The following is a 20,495-nucleotide window of genomic DNA, read 5'->3' on the forward strand; positions in this document are numbered from 1 at the left end:
GCCTCCCAGGTATGTCCGAGAAGGTACATATCTTTATAGAAATTCCTATATTTGAGATATGGCACCAAAATGACATTTGTGCATTAAAAAGCCATGAAAAAAGGAACAAGAAAGTGAGGAAGAAATGAGACATGACTTTACTATTTAAGTAGGCTGCTTCATCTGCGACCCTTCCACAAAGAAGCTGAAGAAAATTTATCAATTAGTTCTTAAAATTTTGCCCCCTTGGTTGGGAGGAGCCTTTAAATAAATAAAATCTCTATTCCCTTTTACACTAAAAAAATTTATAACAGTTTAAGCTTTTAAATATTTTCATAAAATAACTCCACATTGCTGCCTCTGCTTTCTTCTTCTACTGTATTGCCTGCATATATTTTATACTTTAGCCAAACAGTCTCCATATTCCTCACTGATTTTGCTATTGTTCAGTTTTTTTAAAAATATACAAACTGAAATGTTATTTTGCCCCGATTTCCTAGTTTTCTGATTGAATACCCATTTAGGCCAGCTAAAATACCATGTCTTACCCCAGAAATGTAAATCAGAATTACCAATCATAATCTACTTCCTTTTGATGGACCTTTTCATTATAATTATGTTGTCTGTATTTTACTATTATTTTTCTTTCAATAAATAAGGGAATTCAAGCATGAAGTTTAAATGTTATCTTTGATCACCGAAGGTGCCTGACATCAAGTTTCAAAAATACCAAACAGCATTATGTATGGCAAACAGTGACTTCAATGGACGGAGTTGTCAACAGAGAAAAGACATACAAAAGAGAGAATGTGTTGCTTGAATTGCTCAGACATAAAAGATACTTCAATACATTAATGACAGAATTGTGTAAAAATGCTTAGTATAACATTACCATATTCAAAGGCTTGTGTTGGTGCATCATTTTGAAACTTACTTCTAATATTATTGTTTATAAAAAGTACAGTATGAACACTAAATTTAGACTGATGAAAAATGATGGCATTTATAAAAATGCAGTTCCGTGAAGTACAAATGTATATCGTGCTAGAGACCTATACTATTTCTTTTTATCCTTTAGTGAAGAACATAGGGTGCTTATGAGTATGTGTGCTATTTATTCTTAGTAATATGGCCCTTTGATGCTTAAAACTTGTTGACCAGTTATAGAGTATAACATTGGTAGTGCATAGGAATACAATTCATTTTGTATGTTCTGTGCTCAGTATAGCAAAGACTTCATTTTTAAACTGAATGGACAATTGGCTATAATCTATGATACAGTTATATACTATGATAAGATGGCATTTCTGTGTATATGCTTTTAGAAACAAGAAATGATTAAAATTGAAGGTAAGCTTCCTCATTTTTATAAATGCTTTCTCGTAAGGAATTAGGTGCATAAAGTTTGAATGACAAGATTTACAGAAGCATTATATGAGGAAAGATAAAGAAGAATTGAAAATTTTATTTTACATGTACAGTAAAAGATAGCTTTTGGTTTTGAAAAGAACTCATGGAAATGTATATTGTTCTAAATTGAAATTTTTAAAACTAAATTCAATTGTAACATGAAAAATTAGAACGTTAAAGATGTATCCTTCTGTAGCATTGATATCTTCATAAGAATGAAGATTCTTCTACATTTAATAATGTTTTCATTTTAAAACGAGATATATTTTATTAGGAAAGGATTTGGCCCAAAGTGTTAATAAAACCAACACTTTGAAAACTCATTTTTTAACATCCTATTTTCATGGAAGTAAAATAACTTACTAATAAAATTTATCTTCCAAAGTACCTATCTTTGTTTATTTATCATGATAAAACAAATTAAATGAAATTAATGTTTTAACAAAATGTCATACATTTATTTTTATTTTCCCTGACAGCAGGCTAATATTCAGTGACTTTGCTCCTTCATTTTGTTATTCAGTTATTAATATGCTCTGGCCTTGTCCTTGATAATAGCCTCTGGCTTTCAGTAAGAAACAAGACAATCTAGGTCAAAGAAGGTAGAGATACAAACAACTCTATGGAGCTATTCAAAACCCTGAGCTGTTGAATTAGTTTAGCAGAATAAAATAAAACAATTGATCAATTGTGTGGATGTGAAACTGCATCACATGGTTCCATGGATGTTTTGAACAAGCCAGCAGCAATGTTTTAAATCGGTTTACCAAGCTGTGAATGTTGTACATTTAATAACGTTTGGTTAGTTGTTCTTCTATCACTGAGTAATCTTAAAAATAAACTTTTTCTAAAAATTGATGTTAATCAAAATCATCTTGGTACTCTCCATTTAAGAGCCCAGTGAATCTATATTACAGGGCATGAAATCTATGACTGCATTTTAGCTTGATCTCAGAGTACTTCTTATATGGAAAACTGAAATTCGAAAATGATTATATTAGCTTAAAAGTGTTAGGCTGCAGGTACATTGTTCTCACACCAAGCCTTTATTGCTACCAGTTAAAGGCTACCATTACTAACTGCTTTTAGGTAGAATTTGTCTGGCTCCTCTTCTGCTCTTTGAGTCCTATAATTGTGTCTGTTAAACCAATCAAAGGAATCCCAAATATTTTTGTATAGACTTAAGGTTCAATAACTTTACACACAGGCACTTAAAAACTTGTAAAGTTTCCATTGTAGTCATGGGTCAGGGTGGGGAAAGCATCTCTAGGTCATGCCAGAGACCTAGGATGGGAAAGGCTCCAGGGAGTCTGTGAGGATGACTGTAGTTGAGACTCCTCACTATGGGCAATATGGATCCTGAAGTGTCCACCTCCTGTAGCCAGGCAGGACTCCCAGTAGAGATATAAAGACTCTAACCCACCCACAAAACCTTCTACCCAAAATTTGTTCTGCCTACAAGAAGTTCAAGGACAAAGATTGAAGGAATGGCCAACCAATGACTGGCCCATATTGAGACCCATCCATGGGCAAGATCCAATCCCTGACACTATTAATGATATTCTGTTGTACTAACAGAAAGCCTAGCATAACCGCCCTCTGGAAGACTCCACCCAGCAGCCAATGGAAATACATGCAGAGAGCCACAGCCAAACATTAGATGGAGCTCAGGGAATCTTGTGGAAGAGTTGGGCAAAGAATTGAGGGACATGGAGAGGATAGGGATCCACAAGAAGACCAACAGAGTCAACTAACCTGGTTCCTTGGGGGCTTCCAGAGATTTAACCACCAACCAAAGAGCATACATTGGCTGGACCTAGCACCCCGGTCCCACACACATATGTAGCAAATATGCAGCTTGGTCTTCATGCAGAACACCCAACAACTGGAATTGGGGATGCTACTGGCTCTGTTGCCTGCCTGTATTTCCTGTTTCCCTAACTGCATTACCTTATCTGGCCTCAGTGGGAAAGGATGTGCCTAGCCCTACAGTGACTTGAAATGCCTGGGTGGGTTGCTATCCAGAGGGTACTTCTCCCATTATCAGAGGAGAATGGGATGGGGATTGGGGATAGGAGGTAAGTAATGTGGGGACTGGGAAGGAAGAGGCTGTGGTCAGGGTATAAAATAAATACATTAATAAAAAAGAAAATTCATTTCTTAAAATTTCACTTACAATCATTTAGCTATGTTTATCTGTAAAGCTTCTGTAAGGCAAAGGACACTGTGGTTAGGACAAAACGGCAACCAACAGATTGGGAAAAGAGCTTTACCAATCCTACAACAGATAGAGGGCTTATATCCAAAATATACAAAGAACTCAAGAAGTTAGACTGCAGGGAGACAAATAACCCTATTAAAAATGGGGTTCAGAGCTAAACAAAGAATTCACAGCTGAGGAATGCCGAATGGCTGAGAAACACCTAAAGAAATGTTCAACATCTTTAGTCATAAGGGAAATGCAAATCAAAACAACCCTGAGATTTCACCTCACACCAGTGAGAATGGCTAAGATCAAAAACTCAGGTGACAGCAAATGCTGGCGAGGATGCGGAGAAAGAGGAACACTCCTCCATTGTTGGTGGGATTGCAGACTGCTACAACCATTCTGGAAATCAGTCTGGAGGTTCCTCAGAAAATTGGACATTGAACTACCTGAGGACCCAGTTATACCTCTCTTGGGCATATACCCAAAAGATGCCCCAACATACAACAAAGACACGTGCTCCACTATGTTCATCACAGCCTTATTTATAATAGCCAGAAGCTGGAAAGAACCCAGATGCCCTTCAACAGAGGAATGGATACAGAAAATGTGGTACATCTACACAATGGAATATTACTCAGCTATCAAAAACAATGACTTTATGAAATTCGTAGGCAAATGGAGGGAACTGGAAAATATCATCCTGAGTGAGGTAACCCAATCACAGAAAAACATACATGGTATGCACTCACTGATAAGTAAGCTTAATTCTAACAGTTGTATATGGTTTTTATACTGGTTGAAAATCTTAACTACCTTGGTCACCTGACATATCTTTTTCTTTAGACTTCTACTTGTAAGATTCCATCAGAATCATTGAGCATGTATCACTAGTTCATTTTTCAAAAACGTTTAGATCTATAACTATAAATATAACAATTCAGACACTGTACCACAGCTGAAAGTTTGAAATGTGGCTGAAACAAGGAATACTATAATCCAGGTATATTTAATTTTATAAGAAAAGTATTAACTATTAAAGAATAAATAATTATCCTTTTACGTAATTTTGTGGCATATATGCTTCTAAAGACATTAAACTTTAAATGGTGTAAAAACATCAATTTCCTGTGTAGTTTTAGCACATCTGTGCAAATGTTACATGATTTGGTTTCATTTCTGTTGCTGTAATAAAATACCCTAACGTGAAGCAATGTAGGAGAAATGGGGACTTGTTTCATTTATTAATTACAACTACATCTATAATTGTGAGGAAGTCAAGGCAGGAACTTCAATCAGCTGGCCACGCTGAATTCATAATCAATAATAGAAAAATGAAAAAAATGAATAGGAAGTGAATGTATAAATTTTTGCTTGCTTGTTTGTGCTCGGCTAGGCATTTCTGTTCTTTTATTGTTCAGGACCCTTCCCTAAAGCATAGCACCAGCCACAGAAAACTGAATCTTCCTATATTGACTTAAGAAAATCCCCTGGCCTTCACTTCAGGCCAGCCCATTGTAAGGAATCTGTACTTGGGATTTTCCTCCCAGTAATTTTAGGTCATGAAGAAGTGACAATTTAACCATCAAAAAACCATATTTTACTCATTTCTGTGCTCATTCTGGAGGAAAGGATACCTATATGGTCCAATCCGTTTAGCATATGTAATATCACTAAACTATTTTATTGCATATATTATCTACTAATACTTTTTAAATTTCATATTTAATCATCAGACACATTCATGTATTTACTATTCCACAGTATTTATTTTGTTTCGATCCAGTACACTATCTTCTTGTGTGGTTAGATTATTTTATTCAGGAAGTAGGAATATTCTCATGTTCACTTCCAGCTCAATACTAGTCATCTTAGATAGCTTCATTCTATCTTAAATCAAAATGCAGTCCAGTCTTTTCTTGTATATTTCTAATCTGATTTGGAATTAGCCAGTTTCTAAGAATGCCTGGGGAATGGTATAACAAGACCACAATACTGAAAAATTAATTATTACTAAAGTGATCTTTGTTCCTATGTCTTTTCAATGAGCAGAGAGAACAAATATTTATGTATGTACATACATAATACACATATAATATATATATACATACATTCATAAAACAGCAAGAGTTTACTTCTTTAGTAATATTTATGTGTCTTCTTCCTTGATAATATAATATTTATTAGTGACACATGTTTAATAATACATGACATTTTTTGTTTTGGATTACAAAGCATATAGACCAGATTCAGCACACTAATCCTACAAAAAACAAACAGTGGTTTTTAATAATAGTTTTAAGATTATGCAATTTGTTCAAAAATAATTTTTGTAAAATTAAATCCTTACAAATTTAGATGATATTATAATGCATTTCACATAGGAATATATTATCCTTACCCTGGCTTTCCTGTACATATAAATCACAGCTAGGTAAGAGTTGACTTTGTTTTAAATATTTACAGATACAAAAATGACTGTATTGGTAGAAATTTTTCCTGTTTAGCATATGATATTCAATCTTTAGTACTGGGCTTAGTTAAACTCTGATGTAAACCTGACCTAACTTTTCCTCATAAAACCTTGTCCTAATATAACAGGTATAGTGACTTATGCTTTAAAATTGTAGCCACTCAGAAAGGTAAGGAAAACAGGTATAAGTGTAAGGCCAGCCTACGCAATATTAATATATGTCTGTGCTGTAATATATATCTGAATATTATTGAAGAGAGTACTGTGTTTGAATAGTATTATAAAAACATTTATTACTTGTACCTGAGCTATTGGTGTTCTGTTCAATATATGGAAATCCATCAGTGTAATCCACCTGAAAGGAAACTGAAAGAAAAAAACCACATTGTCATCACATAGATGCTGAGAAAGTCCTTAACAAAATCCAACACCCTTTCATGTGAGCTGTTTTGGAGAGCACAAAAATACAAGGCCCGTACCTAAACATAAGAACAATAAGACCAATGACAAGAGCTTCAAGTTTCTGAAGAAGAAAATTAAGGAATACATCAGAAGATGGAAAGATCTCCCATATTCCCATGGATTGCTAGGATTAACAATGAAAAAAGAAAGCATCTTCCATACATGATACTGGTCTAACTGGATGTCCTAAAGTAGTCTTAATGCCTATTGGCCTTTGTCCCAGGTGTTTAAAGCTAGTCAAATTACAAAATACACTTAATAATGGACCATCTAACATTACTATTTTTACTACTTGGGTAAAAATAAAAGTAAAAATTCCAAATTTTCCCACTCTTATTTTATTTTTTACTTGAAATGTTAAGAATTTTTCCTAGCACAATTCCTAAAAACATGGTTTAACATGGCTGTTTAATTTTTAACCTAACATTTGTGTTTTTTTTCAGGATTGCACTGTCTATGAAACTGAAAATAAAATTCTTCATGTGGTAAGTAGACTTGGATGTAATTTTTGTCTCCATTAGACAATATTTACTTAGCAATTAAAAGGCTATGGCTTACAAAAAGTAATCCATAATAAAATGGACTATTAACCTCCCTTAGTTAATTGTATTTTTACATTTCAGGAAGCCTATAAAAGAATTCAAAACTCATTAGTTATGGTAATATTATACTCAGTGAAACGGTATATTTTTGTTGTTACTGAATGGATTGTTTCTGCTGCTGCTTCTCTTCTTCCTCCTCTTCCTCCTCCTACTCTTCCTTTTTTTTATAAATCTACTTCCTAATGAATGCACACCTGTTCAAATACCTTCGTCACTTGTGCACATGGGACTTCTGCAGTTATTACAGAAGTTCTACTTCTACTTAGTTACAATCTTAGCGTCATGCCATTTTGCTTCTTTGCTTATGGCTTTGGGATCCATTCATTATTTGAATACATACAAATACTACTTTGTACCTCAGGAGTTAAGACATTTATAAAATATCTTGACTAAGTATATGGGGAGGAAACATCAACTCAGAATGGCAGCAATGCTGAGATAATGTACTTCCCGTCATTGTGTAGTACTGATGACCTTTGCTGTCAGAAAAAAGGAATTAATGTATTCTCCTGCTTTGTCTAGGAAGGGAAGAGAACACCCTTAAATGTTTTTAGTCCAACTATTCTTAGTCTCTGTAGAATAGAAAAGAAATAACTTTTATTTAAGTTATATACATATATATTTAAAACATTAGTTTAAATTCTATAAGCATATTATATATTGAGTAGTAATCCCGAAGTTCATTCAAAATATAAGACCTTTTTGTATTTATTTATTGTTTATATATGAGCACTTGCATGTAATACTACACACATGTGGCATTCAGAGGAAATTTGTGGGAGAGGCCTCTCACCTACAATGTGAGTTCCAAAGATTAAACTCGGAGCATCAGGTTTGGCAGCAAATGATTGTTCCCCACTGAGCCACCTCGCCAACTCCAAATCTAATAAACTTTTTGACTACATATGGGGAGCCACTGATATTATTGGTTTTTTATTTTGTCTTTCTTGGATATTTTATGTATTTACATTTCAAATGTTATCCCCCTTCAAAATATCACTGCCTGCAGATGATATGATAGTAGACTTAAGCCACTGATATTTTAAGTGGAAAATTCCATACCTGATATCATATGATGGGGTTCATTCAAAATTCAGACTCACAACACCACTATGTCAACATTACCAAGGAAAAGATGACTCTTCCAGACCTCAGCAAAAGTTGTAAAAAACTGTTTTCCTGTTCTAATACAGGAATTCCTTCAAAGGGTAAAAAAAATGAGGTTTGCATTGGCCATCTTCTTAAGACCTATGTCTATTATTTACTATGGCTTGTTTACTTGTTTGTTTGTTTATTGCTTATTCCATCTGTGATAAAAAAAAAGATACTGCTAAAACACCCTAAAATGTATATAGATAATCTATACATAACAGTGTAAAAAGAATAAGGTGAGTTGATCTGTATGCAAAAGTAAGCTATTGAAGCTATTGGAAAGGAGTGTATTAAGTATGAAACTTCTTTAAGAAAACTGAGGTATCGGAAGACCACTACGCATGTCCTAAAGAAACAAATGAATGAACTGTTGAAGCACTATGCTAAAACGCTAAACAAAAACCCACACACATTAAAAAGTAAAAATCCCATTGCATTGTCATTAACACCTTTCATTCGATATGCTGATCATGATGAAACAAGAACAGATCTACCTCAGTAAATTGAAACGTAGGCTAGTTGCAGATGTTTAAGACAAGACTCAACCTGAAAGTTTTAAAGATATATTATTATAAAGTTTCTACTGATGGAAAAAGGAAAATATGCAATTAAGTAGATGTGAAAGAAAGTTATGCCGTCAAGACTATAGTTGTTCATTCATTGGCTGGTGGTAAAATAGTCAAAACAGTTCTGAATCTAGATGACCAGGATAATAGTTACAATGAAGATGGAATTTTTAAAGTGGCAGGGAAAGTGCCTATTGTTAACACAATGAAAATAATGGGCTTATTGGAAAAATACAGAAATGTTCATTTATAACATAATATGAAATCATAATTTTTATATGATCAAGGAGAGACTTCTAAGACAAAATCTGGTTTTAATGGGATAGATGACTTTGGAAGAAACATTTTTAACTGTATCTAACATAGTACTCTTCTATCACTAGGAAACCTACTCCTTGATCCCTTAAGTGCTTTTAACAGTCTCAACCTATGGGTTGCAACCTCTTTGGAGAGCAAATGACCCTTTCACAGGGCTTACATATAATTATGATTTTACACTATGATTCATAACAGTAGCAAAATTACAGTAATGAAGTAGCAACAAAAATAGTTTTATGATTGGGGGTCACCACAACATGAGCAACTGTATACAAGGGCCACACATTGGAAGGTTGAGAACTACTATTAATCTTTATTCTTAGCTAAAACCATAAAACATCTTTTGTAATAACCTTATAATCAAGACACATTTTAGATAGAGACCAAAGGTCTGTAGTTGTTTATTGCCTGCTCCTGGATAACAGCTGCTATAGGTATTTTGATGATGCTACTTGTGTTGCTCTGAGCATAGATTTCCACTGTGTTAATGCTATATCTCGTTTTTACTATTGTACTTATGTGTGAGTAAGTACAAGAAAGTGGCTGCTTTTCACAATCACATAAATTTAGAGTAACCACTTATGGTCTTGTGAATGCTAAAATGTTGACACAAATTTTTTCTGATAGTTCTAGGTACATAAACAGTTATTTTTTAAGGAAAAGTGTTTTAAATAATATATAAAATTTCCATAAAGGTATATATAAAACACATGAATTTGATGTCTATACTTGGATCACATTCCCAAGTTGTTCCATCATGTATATGCAAATTTTTCCACAATAAAAAATCCATAATTCCATACAGATTCTGCTGCAAACCAGTTTTGATAAGACATATCCAACCCATATATCACTTAATCATACATTTCCAGTAGATGAAACTATGGGCTGCAGATATTAAAACATTTGAATGCTGAATTTGAACATAGATCATGGACACACTTTTATATTTAGATTTAGTAGTTACGACCAATTCCAGTTCCTTGAGGCCATGTCTACTGTGTTTTCCTGTTTCCTGTGGAACTCAAGGCTACTGATTAGTTGTGCATGTTGTTTCAATTATTGAGGAAAATGAGAAGACATTGTTTTTATTTCCTTTGAGTGTCTATTTCATTGTCATTGAATTTTCTGCAGCAATGACTGTTGCTCCTGAACTATTGAATTTACTTAAACTTTGACCCACTGCTATGGCTCATTATATTTACTTCAAGACTTTTATTGAGATCATTGTGTGTGTCCTGATTTTCCTTTGGGGCAGTTTTTCAGTAATAATCTCTTATTTTTATCAAAACACATGCATTTAATTTCCCCTATGTATTGGCTGCTAGAAACATAAGACCGAAGGAGTTACTAGTTGAACCTATTTTATACATTAGCATCATTTTAGCTTCTCATTCATAGCCATGATTTCACTTTTCTTTTTTCTTTCTTTCTTTCTTTCTTTTTTTTTGCTTAATGTAAGTATGGTATATTTTTTACATCGGTTGATGTAATTTGATTAAGCACAAGAATAGATCCAGTAAGGTATATGCATATTTTAAAACAATATTCCAATGTTTACAAGGTAATTAAACACAATAATAATTGATAGCGGGCCATGAAAACATGAAACTTTATTCTGGAAAATAAATCAGATGCTATCTTGTGACAGGATGATAGAAATGAATTTTTTATTTTTTATTAGAAAGTTTTTTCAAACAATATATTTTGATCATGCTTTCCCCTCCCCCAATTTCCCCCCAGACCCTTCCCATCTTCTCACCTTCCCAAACAAAACAGGAATCTAAATGATAAAGGAACATTACAAGAATTCTCCTTTATGAAATCTAAGTTTAAATTTAGTTAGTTTTGCTTAAGGAAATAAGATGTTTCAGAATATAAAATTATGCTTGAATTTTATTTAAAACTAAAATAAATAGTAATCATTTATATTTTAAAATAATTATTTCTTACATAATTTTCTATTGATTAATATACATTATTAGTAAATTGAACTTATATTAATAGTAGATTCCTCTCTCTTTTCTTTTTCATATGCCAAATTTTGAGTTACTTGCTATTTGCAGATGAATACAATGTGTTTATGCAGCAAAACTCCATACCCTAGCCAGCTGGACATTTAACATCCTGTCTCATGATGATGGAGACACGGATAGCATTAGTCAGTGAGTTCAGCTCAGAAAATGGTCCTATGCCATGCTATTATTCTACTTCTCATTCTAGGCTCCTAATTATGGATAGCCCAGCCTCTACCAAGCAAATGTAACAGAACACTTGAAAATTTATTATACTTTAGTAAGAAGAAAGCATAGGTCTCTGAATGGCAATTTCAGTTTTCTAGTATTTTAGGTCACATAAAATATTCTTATATGATTTTAACCAAGATTTGGATAAGTGAAGCTAGACATAATGACTTATACATTCTTTTTCTCAGCACTTGGAAAGCAACGGCAAACAGAAATCTGTGAATTCATGTCTAGCCTGGTCCTCATAGTTAATTCCCAGACAGGCCAGGTGTGAGATCTTCTCTGTGAAAGAAGGAAAGAAAGAGAGAGGGGGGGGGAGAGAGGGAGGGAGGGAGAAGGAAAGAGAAATTTGTGAAATAATAAAATCAAATTTCAAACGGCGCACATAGTATTCTAATTGTTTGAATATATTTATACTGAAGAAAAGTGAAGATGTTTGTAATAGACTTGATCTTCATTTTGTCTGAAAGGGATGGGGGTCATTTCTCAAGAGGAAGGGAATGATCATGTATGGAAAACTATTATAGCTTAGGAATTCCATAAAGAAATACAAAACCTTGGCTGAGAAGAGTTGTGAGATGTGTCTTTTTTTAAATTCAATATGTAGTGATTAGATTTTTAAAAAAAGAAACAGGAAAGGAAATACCACTCAATACACTACATTAATAAATTAATAGTGCCTCATGAAGTAGGCTTACTAAGTATATTTAATGTCCACAGTAAGAGGTAAAAGAACACTGCCTATTATATAAAGTGATTAAGAAGGTACATCTACTGTAAACTAAGACCAAGTGAGCTAAGAACATGGTTGTATTAAAAGCAGCAAAAGAAACATAGAAGTAAGACCACACTAAAATCAATAAAATAAATATTGGATATTAAAGAAAAATGATATTTTAATAAAACTGGACTTTAGTAATATTGTTTTATTATATATATTTATATATTCAGAAAATTGCAAATATGAGAGAAAATAAAGGCTTTAGAGGATAGGTTTTGGTCATCTGCAACTCTTTGTGAGGAAAAAAAGCAATAATCAAGGCTATGAGAGAATAATTTTGGAAAAGCTATTTGGATTCCAAATTTAGAAACTATATTGGGAGAATAATTATTTCAAGATATTATCATAGTGATATATTATCAGTATAATGGCAAGAAGTAACCCTGCACTCATTCATCTAAAGAGACTGGAGAAAAAAAAGCTGTGGCTGCAACCCAGCACTTGAAAAATTGTGAAAGGAGACTCATGAGATCCAAGTCAATCTAGGATACATATTGATACTGTCTCAAATATGAGAGGAGAGGAGAGGAGAGGAGAGGAGAGGAGAGGAGAGGAGAGGAGAGGAGAGGAGAGGAGAGGAGAGGAGAGGGAGAGGGAGAGGGAGAGGGAGAGTGAGGGTGAGGGAGAGGGAGAGTGAGGGTGAGGGAAAGGGAGAGGGAGAGGGAGGAGAGGGAGAGGGAGAGGAAGAGGGATGGGGAGGGGTGGGGGATGGGGAGGGAGAGAGAGAGAGAAGGGGGGATGGGGAAGGGAAGAAAGGAGAGAGAGAATAAGAATGAATATGAATGAATATTTCCAAAATACATTGGATCAGAAATTGCAAATATTTCAAAGAAAAGCAGTGGTCAAAGCTCATGCACAGAAACAAATAGCACCACACACACATTTTTAGATTAATATGTTTAGTAAAGTACTTTCTTGATAAATGTATTAGAGTAAGATTATAAAATAAGTTAAACAAAAATCAAATTCCAGACTAGAAAAGTACAGAATGAACAAAAATGCATACATGATAAACAATCACAGATGAGATGGTTAAGAACAAGAAAGAACATAGAAGTGTCAGTTATTTTTAAATGAAAATTTTAACAGACTATCAAAAGATAATATACATACCTAGGTTTTATGTATTTTTTAAATTTACAATCACCACATCCTATTTTAGATCATAATAGCTAGCTACTAGAACTTGCCAGAGACAGTTATCCTCATATAACAAGGGATTTTTTTGAGAGCAATAAGATATATTTCCATCTATTTACACACATACTTTTTAAAATACTCAGGTGCTGATAGTAGCCTTCATGAAAATAGGATGGGCATAATTTATTGCTATACAAGTATAATGCCAAATCCTTTTAGGAAAACAAGTTTGACATACTTTTTAAGTCTCAGAAACAGTAATTCTAACATTTGCATGATATTTTGCAATTTGTTGCCATTACTGTGAATGCTGTACACAGTCTAACACATTTTAGTTCTCAGGAAAAAATATTATCATCTCTATTTTATAGATGAATAAATTTGAGCATAGAATGGTTATGTTAAGTTTCACAAAATGACAGAAATGATTTATGATCAGTTAAAAACTCCTAAGATTAGGGAAAATTCATAGAAGAGAAGGTGGAAAGATTTTTAAAACCAGTGGACCAGGATGCTTGCTGCTAATGTCTTCTAGACATGATGAAGAAAATGTGCTTATGAAATCGCAACAGTATGGTAACTTAATGTACCTGCGTAATGGCAGCACCAGGTGACATGTCACTGTAGATGGAGGAAATTTCACTAGGTTCTATGCCTAGAAGAGCCACAGTCACTCAGTTGCTGCTAAGAAAATAAATAAAAACCTATTTTCTCCATGGACAAACTCCCTGATACATTATCCAATCTCAAGTAATCATCCACAGAAACATGTACATAAATGCAATAAAATGTTCCTAGTAGGTTAAGTCAGCACACACAAGGAATTGATTGAATAGGTGAGAAGGAGAAATGGAAATGATGAAAATGCAGTACTCACATATGAAATTCTCAAATAAAAGAAAAGAAAAACTCTTATAGTCTGACTCCAGAGTTCATATTCTTATAATTTCCTGATGATACAATCTAGAATAAATTGTGGAACACAGTAACATTTTCTACAGGAAATGTTCAAAGAAGCATAATACCTAATAATGAAAAATAAGAAAAATAGTAATCCTGCAATTAACTATGATATATTTATAGGATATATTTTCTATTCATGATTACCATCTGAAAAATTCAAGGATATATCATTTATGAATAAACTATATTAATATCTCATGCTGCACTGTTAAAAGAAAGATTCTCAATTATTACCATTAGAATTTTGAAGTGACATCCTGTTAGACCAGCACCATTTATTGAAGATGCTTTCTTTTTTCCATTGTATATTTTAGAGGTCTTTGTCAAAGATAAAGTGTGCATAAGTGTGTCGTTTTACATCTGGATCTTCAATTCTATTCCATTGATCAACATGTCTGTCTCTGTACCAATACATGCAGTTTTTATCACTATTGCTCTGTAGTAAAGTTTGAGGTCAGGGGTGGTGATTCTACCAGCCATTCTTTTATGGTTAAGAATTGTTTTCGCTATTCTGGATTTGTTTTTCCCTATGAAATTAAGAATTGCTCATTCCGTGTCTTTGAAGAATTGGGTTGGGATTTTGATGGAGATTGTATTGAATCTGCAGATTGCCTTTGGTAGGATGGCCATTTGTGAGTCTGCGTGCTGGAGGCTTTCCACAGTGATCTCTGGTCTGGCTAGGCACACAGTTCAGGCAAAAAGAAGAGAACACTGGCAGAGAGTAGGGACTGCTTTCTCTGCCTCCACTACTGCTGCTGCTACTTTTAGGCTGGGCTGAGCCAGCAGGAGACTGACTAGCCAGCAAGGGGTACAGGTGAGCATCTGGTGGCAACTTTCAGAGAGCAGATCTCTTCCCCAAGTGGCAGTGTTACAGCCCTGTGGCAGAAGCTCTCAGATGATAGAATAATTCCTACACACATTTAATCCTTTTTTTATTAACTTGAGTATTTCTTATATACATTTCGAGTGTTATTCCCTTTCCCGGTTTCCGAGCAAACATCCCCCTCCCCCTCCCCTTCCTTATGGGTGTAAGATTCTTAAATACAGTTTTTGGATGGGTCAGTGTCCGATAGCAGGTACTTCCTATTGGTTTAGCCTGAGAGCTTGGGAAGACTTCATGTACATATTCAGGGGTGTGGTCCTGTTTCTATGACTGATCTGTCTTGAACCTACATGACTTGGTCACATCCTCACCTGTGGAGGAGGGGCTTGGTTCTTGCCCTAAATGACTGATCTGTCTCAAACCTCTCTACAGAGAGGTCTGTGGGGCACTGTAGCTACGAAGGGCCTGATCTCCAGGGAGACTTGGAATGCTCCTGGCATCCCTTTTAGGGTGACTGGGGATTCGACCTATTTCGACCAGGAATCTCAGGGTACCTTTCACAGCCCGCCGCCCTACAGTCATTTTTACTGTTAAGTCGGCCAATTCATGAGCATGGGAGATCTCTCCATTTTCTGAAATCTTATTCAATTTCTTTCTAAAGAGACTTGAAGTTATTGTCATACAGATTCTTTCAATTGTTTGGTTAGAGTTACCCCAAGATATTTTATATTATTTGTAGCTATTGTGAAGGGAGTTTTTAACCTAATTTCTTTCTCAGCCATTTTAGCATTTGTATAAAGGAAGGCTCCTGATTTACTAGAGTTAATTTTATATCTGGCTACTTTGCTGAAGTTGTTAATCAGCTGGAGAAGTTCTGTGGTAGAATTTTTGAGGTTGCTTATGTATACTATCATATCATCTGGAAATACTGATACCTTTATTTCTTCTTTGTCAATTTGTATCCCCTTGATCTCTCTTTGTTGTCTTATTGTTCTAATACTTTGAGTATTATATTGAATAGATATGGGGAGAGTGGGCAGCCTTGTTTTGTCACAGATTTTAGTGGGATTGCTTTAAGCATCTCTCCATTTAATTTGAAATTGACTGTTGGTTTGCAGTAACTTGCTTTTATTATGTTGAGGTTTGGGCCTTGAATTCCTGATCTCTCCAATACTTTTAACATGAAGGGGTGTTTTATTTTGTCAAATGCTTTTTCTGCATCTAAGGAGATGATCATGTGATTTTTTCTTCTTTGAGTTTCTTTATATGTTGGATTACATTAATGGATTTTCGTATATTGAACCAACCTTGCATCTCTGGGATGAAGCCTACTTGATCATGGTGAATGACAGTTTTGATGTGTTCTTGGATTTATTTGCAAGAATTTTATTGAGTATTTTTGCATCGATATTCATAAGCGAGATTGGTCTGAAGTTCTCTTTCTGTGATTTAGGTATCAGAGTAATTGTGGCTTCATAGAATGAATTAGGTGGTGTTCCATCTGTTTTCTATTTTATGGAATATTTTGAGGAATATTGGTATCACGTCTTCTTTGACGGTCTGGTAGAATTCTACCCTGGGCTCCTTTTGGTTGGGAGGTTTTTAATGACTTCTATTTCCTTAGAGGACATGGGCCTGTTTAAATAGTGTGTCTGCTCTTGATTTAACTTTGGGATGTGGTATCTGTCTAAAAAATCATCAACTTCATCTAGATTTTCCAGTTTTGTTGACTATAGGCTTTTGTAGTAGGATCTGATGATATTTTGAATTTCCTCAGTTTCTGTGTTATGTCTCCCTTTTCATTTCTGATTTTGTCAATTTGGATACTGTCTCTGGGCCCTTTAGTTAGTTTGGCTAGGGGTTTATCTATCTTGTCGATTTTCTCAAAGAACTGTCTTTTGGTTTTGTTAATTCTTTGTATAGTCCTATTTGTTTCTATTTGGTTGATTTCAGCCCCGAGTTTGACTATTTCCTGCCATCTACCTTACCTTCCTGTTGTATCAGGAGGAAAATAATTTGATATAATGGAGACAATTTTGAGTCATACTTCTTAAAACTTGATTCTCTCGAAGAACCAGCTTTTTTTTTTTTGTTGCCATTTTGTATTGTTCTCCTTGTTTCTATTTGGTTGATTTTGGCCCTGAGTTTGATTATTTCCTGCAGTCTACTCCTCTTGGAAGTGTTTGCTTCTTTTTGTTCTAGAGCTCTCAAGTCTAGGTTGCTAGTGTAGGATCTCTTCAGTTTCTGTTTTTTAATTGTGAACAATATGTTTTAATATTGCTACAAAATAAAATCATTACTGAAATATGGTTTCAGGTGCATTCCCTTGTCTTTCATTTAAGCCATCTTACATGATTACTTCTGTGAGTATGAAAAACAAAATTAAAAGAAACAGAAATGGTTGCATAGGAGTTTAAAACAGCTCATATAAATCAAATAGCCTCCAAATACTGTCTAATTTTATGCTGCTTCTATGGCCTAGTTTGATAACAACTTTTCTTTAATGCAAGCCAAATGCACCACCTACTTCCAAATTTGAATGTGTTTGGAATTTATAATTATATGTATTATCTCTTGACATAGTTTGGATAAACTTAATAATAGTATACCAGGACACTTAGTGCTATGAATTTTCCTCTTAGCACTGTTTACATTGTGTCCATTAAGTTTGGTTATGCTGTGTCATCATTTTCATTCAACTCCAAGAAGTCTTTAATTTCTTCCTTTATTTTTTCCTTGAACAAATTATCGTTGAATAGAGAGTTGTTTCCAAGTGTATGTGGGCTTTCTATTCTTTTTGCTGTTATTGAAGACCATCCCTAGACCATGGTGATCTGATGTAGAAAAATGAAAATAGACCCATATTTGTCACCTTGCACAAAGCTCAAGTCCAAGTGGATTAAGGACCTCAACAAAAAACCAGATACTATGAATCTAATAGAAGAGAAAATGGGAAAGAGCATTGAACTCATTGACACAGGGGGAAATTTCCTAAACAGAACTCCAAAGGCTCAGGCTCATAAGATTAAGAATGGATAAATGGGAACTCTTGAAACTGGAAGACTTCTGTAAGGCAAAGGATAAAGTCAATATGACAAATCAGCAACCTACAGATTGGGAAAAAATATTCACTAACACCACATCCATTAGAGTGCTAATATCTAAAATATACAAAGAACACAAGAAGCTGACCAGCAAAGAAACCAAACAACCCAATAAAAATAAAATGGTGTATAGAACTAAACCGAGAATTCACAACAGGGGAATCTTGAATGGCTGAGAAGTACCTAAAGAAATGTTCAAAGTCCTTAGTGATCAGAGATAAGCAAATCAATACGACCCTGAGATTTCACCTCTCACCAGTGAGAATGACTAAGATCAAAACCTCAGGTGACAACTGATGCTGGTGAGGATGTGGAGAAAGAGGAACACTCCTCCATTGTTGGTGGGATTGCAAACTGGTACAACCACTCTGGAAATCAGTCTGGGGTTCCTCAGAAAATTGGAAATAGATCTATCTGAAGACCCAGGAATGCCACTCTTGGGAATATACCCAAAAGATGCCCCACCATGCCACAGACACATGCTCCACTATGTTCTTAGCAGCCTTGTTTTTGATAGCCAGAAGCTGGAAACAACCCAGATGTCCCACAAAAGAAGAATGGATACAGATAATGTGGTTCATTTACACAATGGGGTACTACTCAGCTGTTAAGAATGAGGACATCCTGAGTTTTACAGGCAAATGGATGGAACTAGAAAATACTGTCCTGAGTGAGGTAACTCAAACCCAAAAGGACATGCATGGTATGTACTCACTAATAGGTGGATATTAGCCAAAAGAAAAGTACAAAATACCCAAGATACATTCCACAGAACTCAAAAACTCCAACAAGCTGAAGGGCCCAAGTGAGGACACCTCAGTCCCACTTGGGAGGGAGAAGAAAGCAATCATAAGGGGGGAGGGAGAGACCTGGGAGGAAAAAGGGATGGGAGTACAGGGGGAGAGAGAGGGGAACATGATCTGATATTGGGTGGGGGAAAAGGACTGAAGCCCTGAGGGCCAGCAGAAGGAGTGGAAACAGGCAACTTTAGGAGGTAGGAGGTTGGGGGGAACCCTCCAGAATATACCAGAGACCTGAGAGGTGAGAGACTCTCAGGACTCAAAGGGAGGAACCTTATATGAAGTGCTCTACAGTGGGGAGAGGGAACTTGTAGAGCCCACCTCCAGCAGAAAGACAGGGTATCAAGTGAGGGATGGGGTTGCTATCCCACAGTCAAAAATTCTTAAATGTAATTGTTCCTGTCTGAAAGAACTACAGGGATAGAAATGGAGAAGAGCCTGAGTGAGGAAAATGTCTAGCAACAGGCCCACAGTGGGATCCAGCTCAAGGGGAGGCCCTAAGACCTGACACCGTTACTGAGGCTGTGGAGCACTCACAGAAAGGGACCTAGCATGACTGCCCTCCAAAAGACCCAACAAGCAGCTGAAAGAGTCAGATGCAGATATGTGCACCCGACCAATGAACAGAAGCTGCTGAACCCTCTGTTAAATTGGGGAAAAGCTGGGGGAAGCTGAGGAGGAGGGCAACCCTATAGGTAGACAAGCAGTCTCCATTAACCTGGACCCTGGAGATGTCTCAAACACTGGATCACCACCTAGGCAGCATACACCAGCTGACCAGCATGCACCCTAACATGTATACAACAGAGGATTGCCAGGTCTGGGTTCAGTCAGAGAAAATGCCTCTAACCCTCAAGAGACTGGAGGCCCCAGAGAGTTTAGTGGTCTCATGGGGTTGGGGGTGGGCAGTGGGGACATCCTTGTGAAGACAGGGGACAGGTAGGAGATATGGGATGTGGAACAGTTAGAGGGTGGACCAGGAGGAGACTAAAATCTGGAATATATAAAAGAAGATTAAATAAAAAGAAGGAAATTTTTTTAAATTGAATATTCTGGTATAAAAATATTTATTGTATTTGCTGAAAATGGTAGCTGACTTTTTAACTTAAAGTACATTCCATATTTAAAATTAATTTATGATGTGCTTATAGTGAAGATAAAATTGTTTATCTTATTCTGTTGTAGTCATACTTTTGATGGTTTTTACAATTAATTTCATATTCATGCAAGTAAAATATTCAAAAGTAAAATATTGAAAAAGGCTTAGGATCAATTCTGACATCCCACTGTTTTCATCTTTAAAATCAGAGAAATCTATGAAAGAGTATTGTAGAAGGGGAATTTGCATGTAGTGCTGAACACAGATTTGTATTAATATAAAATATGACGATGAAAGAATAGAGGCTGAACCACCTGGGTGACTGGTCAGAGGGCAGGGTGCCATTAGGTTCAGTTGTCAAAAACAGAGTG

General features: G+C 35.2%; 1 protein-coding gene across 6 annotated transcripts in view; it reads left to right on the top strand.

The window, feature by feature from the left end:
* Cnksr2 (connector enhancer of kinase suppressor of Ras 2) overlaps positions 1 to 20,495 on the top strand; it is a 248,888-nt gene that overhangs the window by 81,821 nt on the left and 146,572 nt on the right. For all 6 annotated transcript variants that reach the window (XM_017602144.3, XM_063280272.1, XM_039100001.2 and 3 more), the window contains exon 5: positions 6,974 to 7,015. In XM_017602144.3, coding sequence (XP_017457633.1) covers positions 6,974 to 7,015 — 42 coding nt within the window. The remainder of the gene's footprint in view (positions 1 to 6,973; positions 7,016 to 20,495) is intronic.

This window comes from Rattus norvegicus, chromosome X, assembly GCF_036323735.1.
Source record: "Rattus norvegicus strain BN/NHsdMcwi chromosome X, GRCr8, whole genome shotgun sequence".
Classification (NCBI taxonomy): Eukaryota; Metazoa; Chordata; class Mammalia; order Rodentia; family Muridae; genus Rattus; species Rattus norvegicus.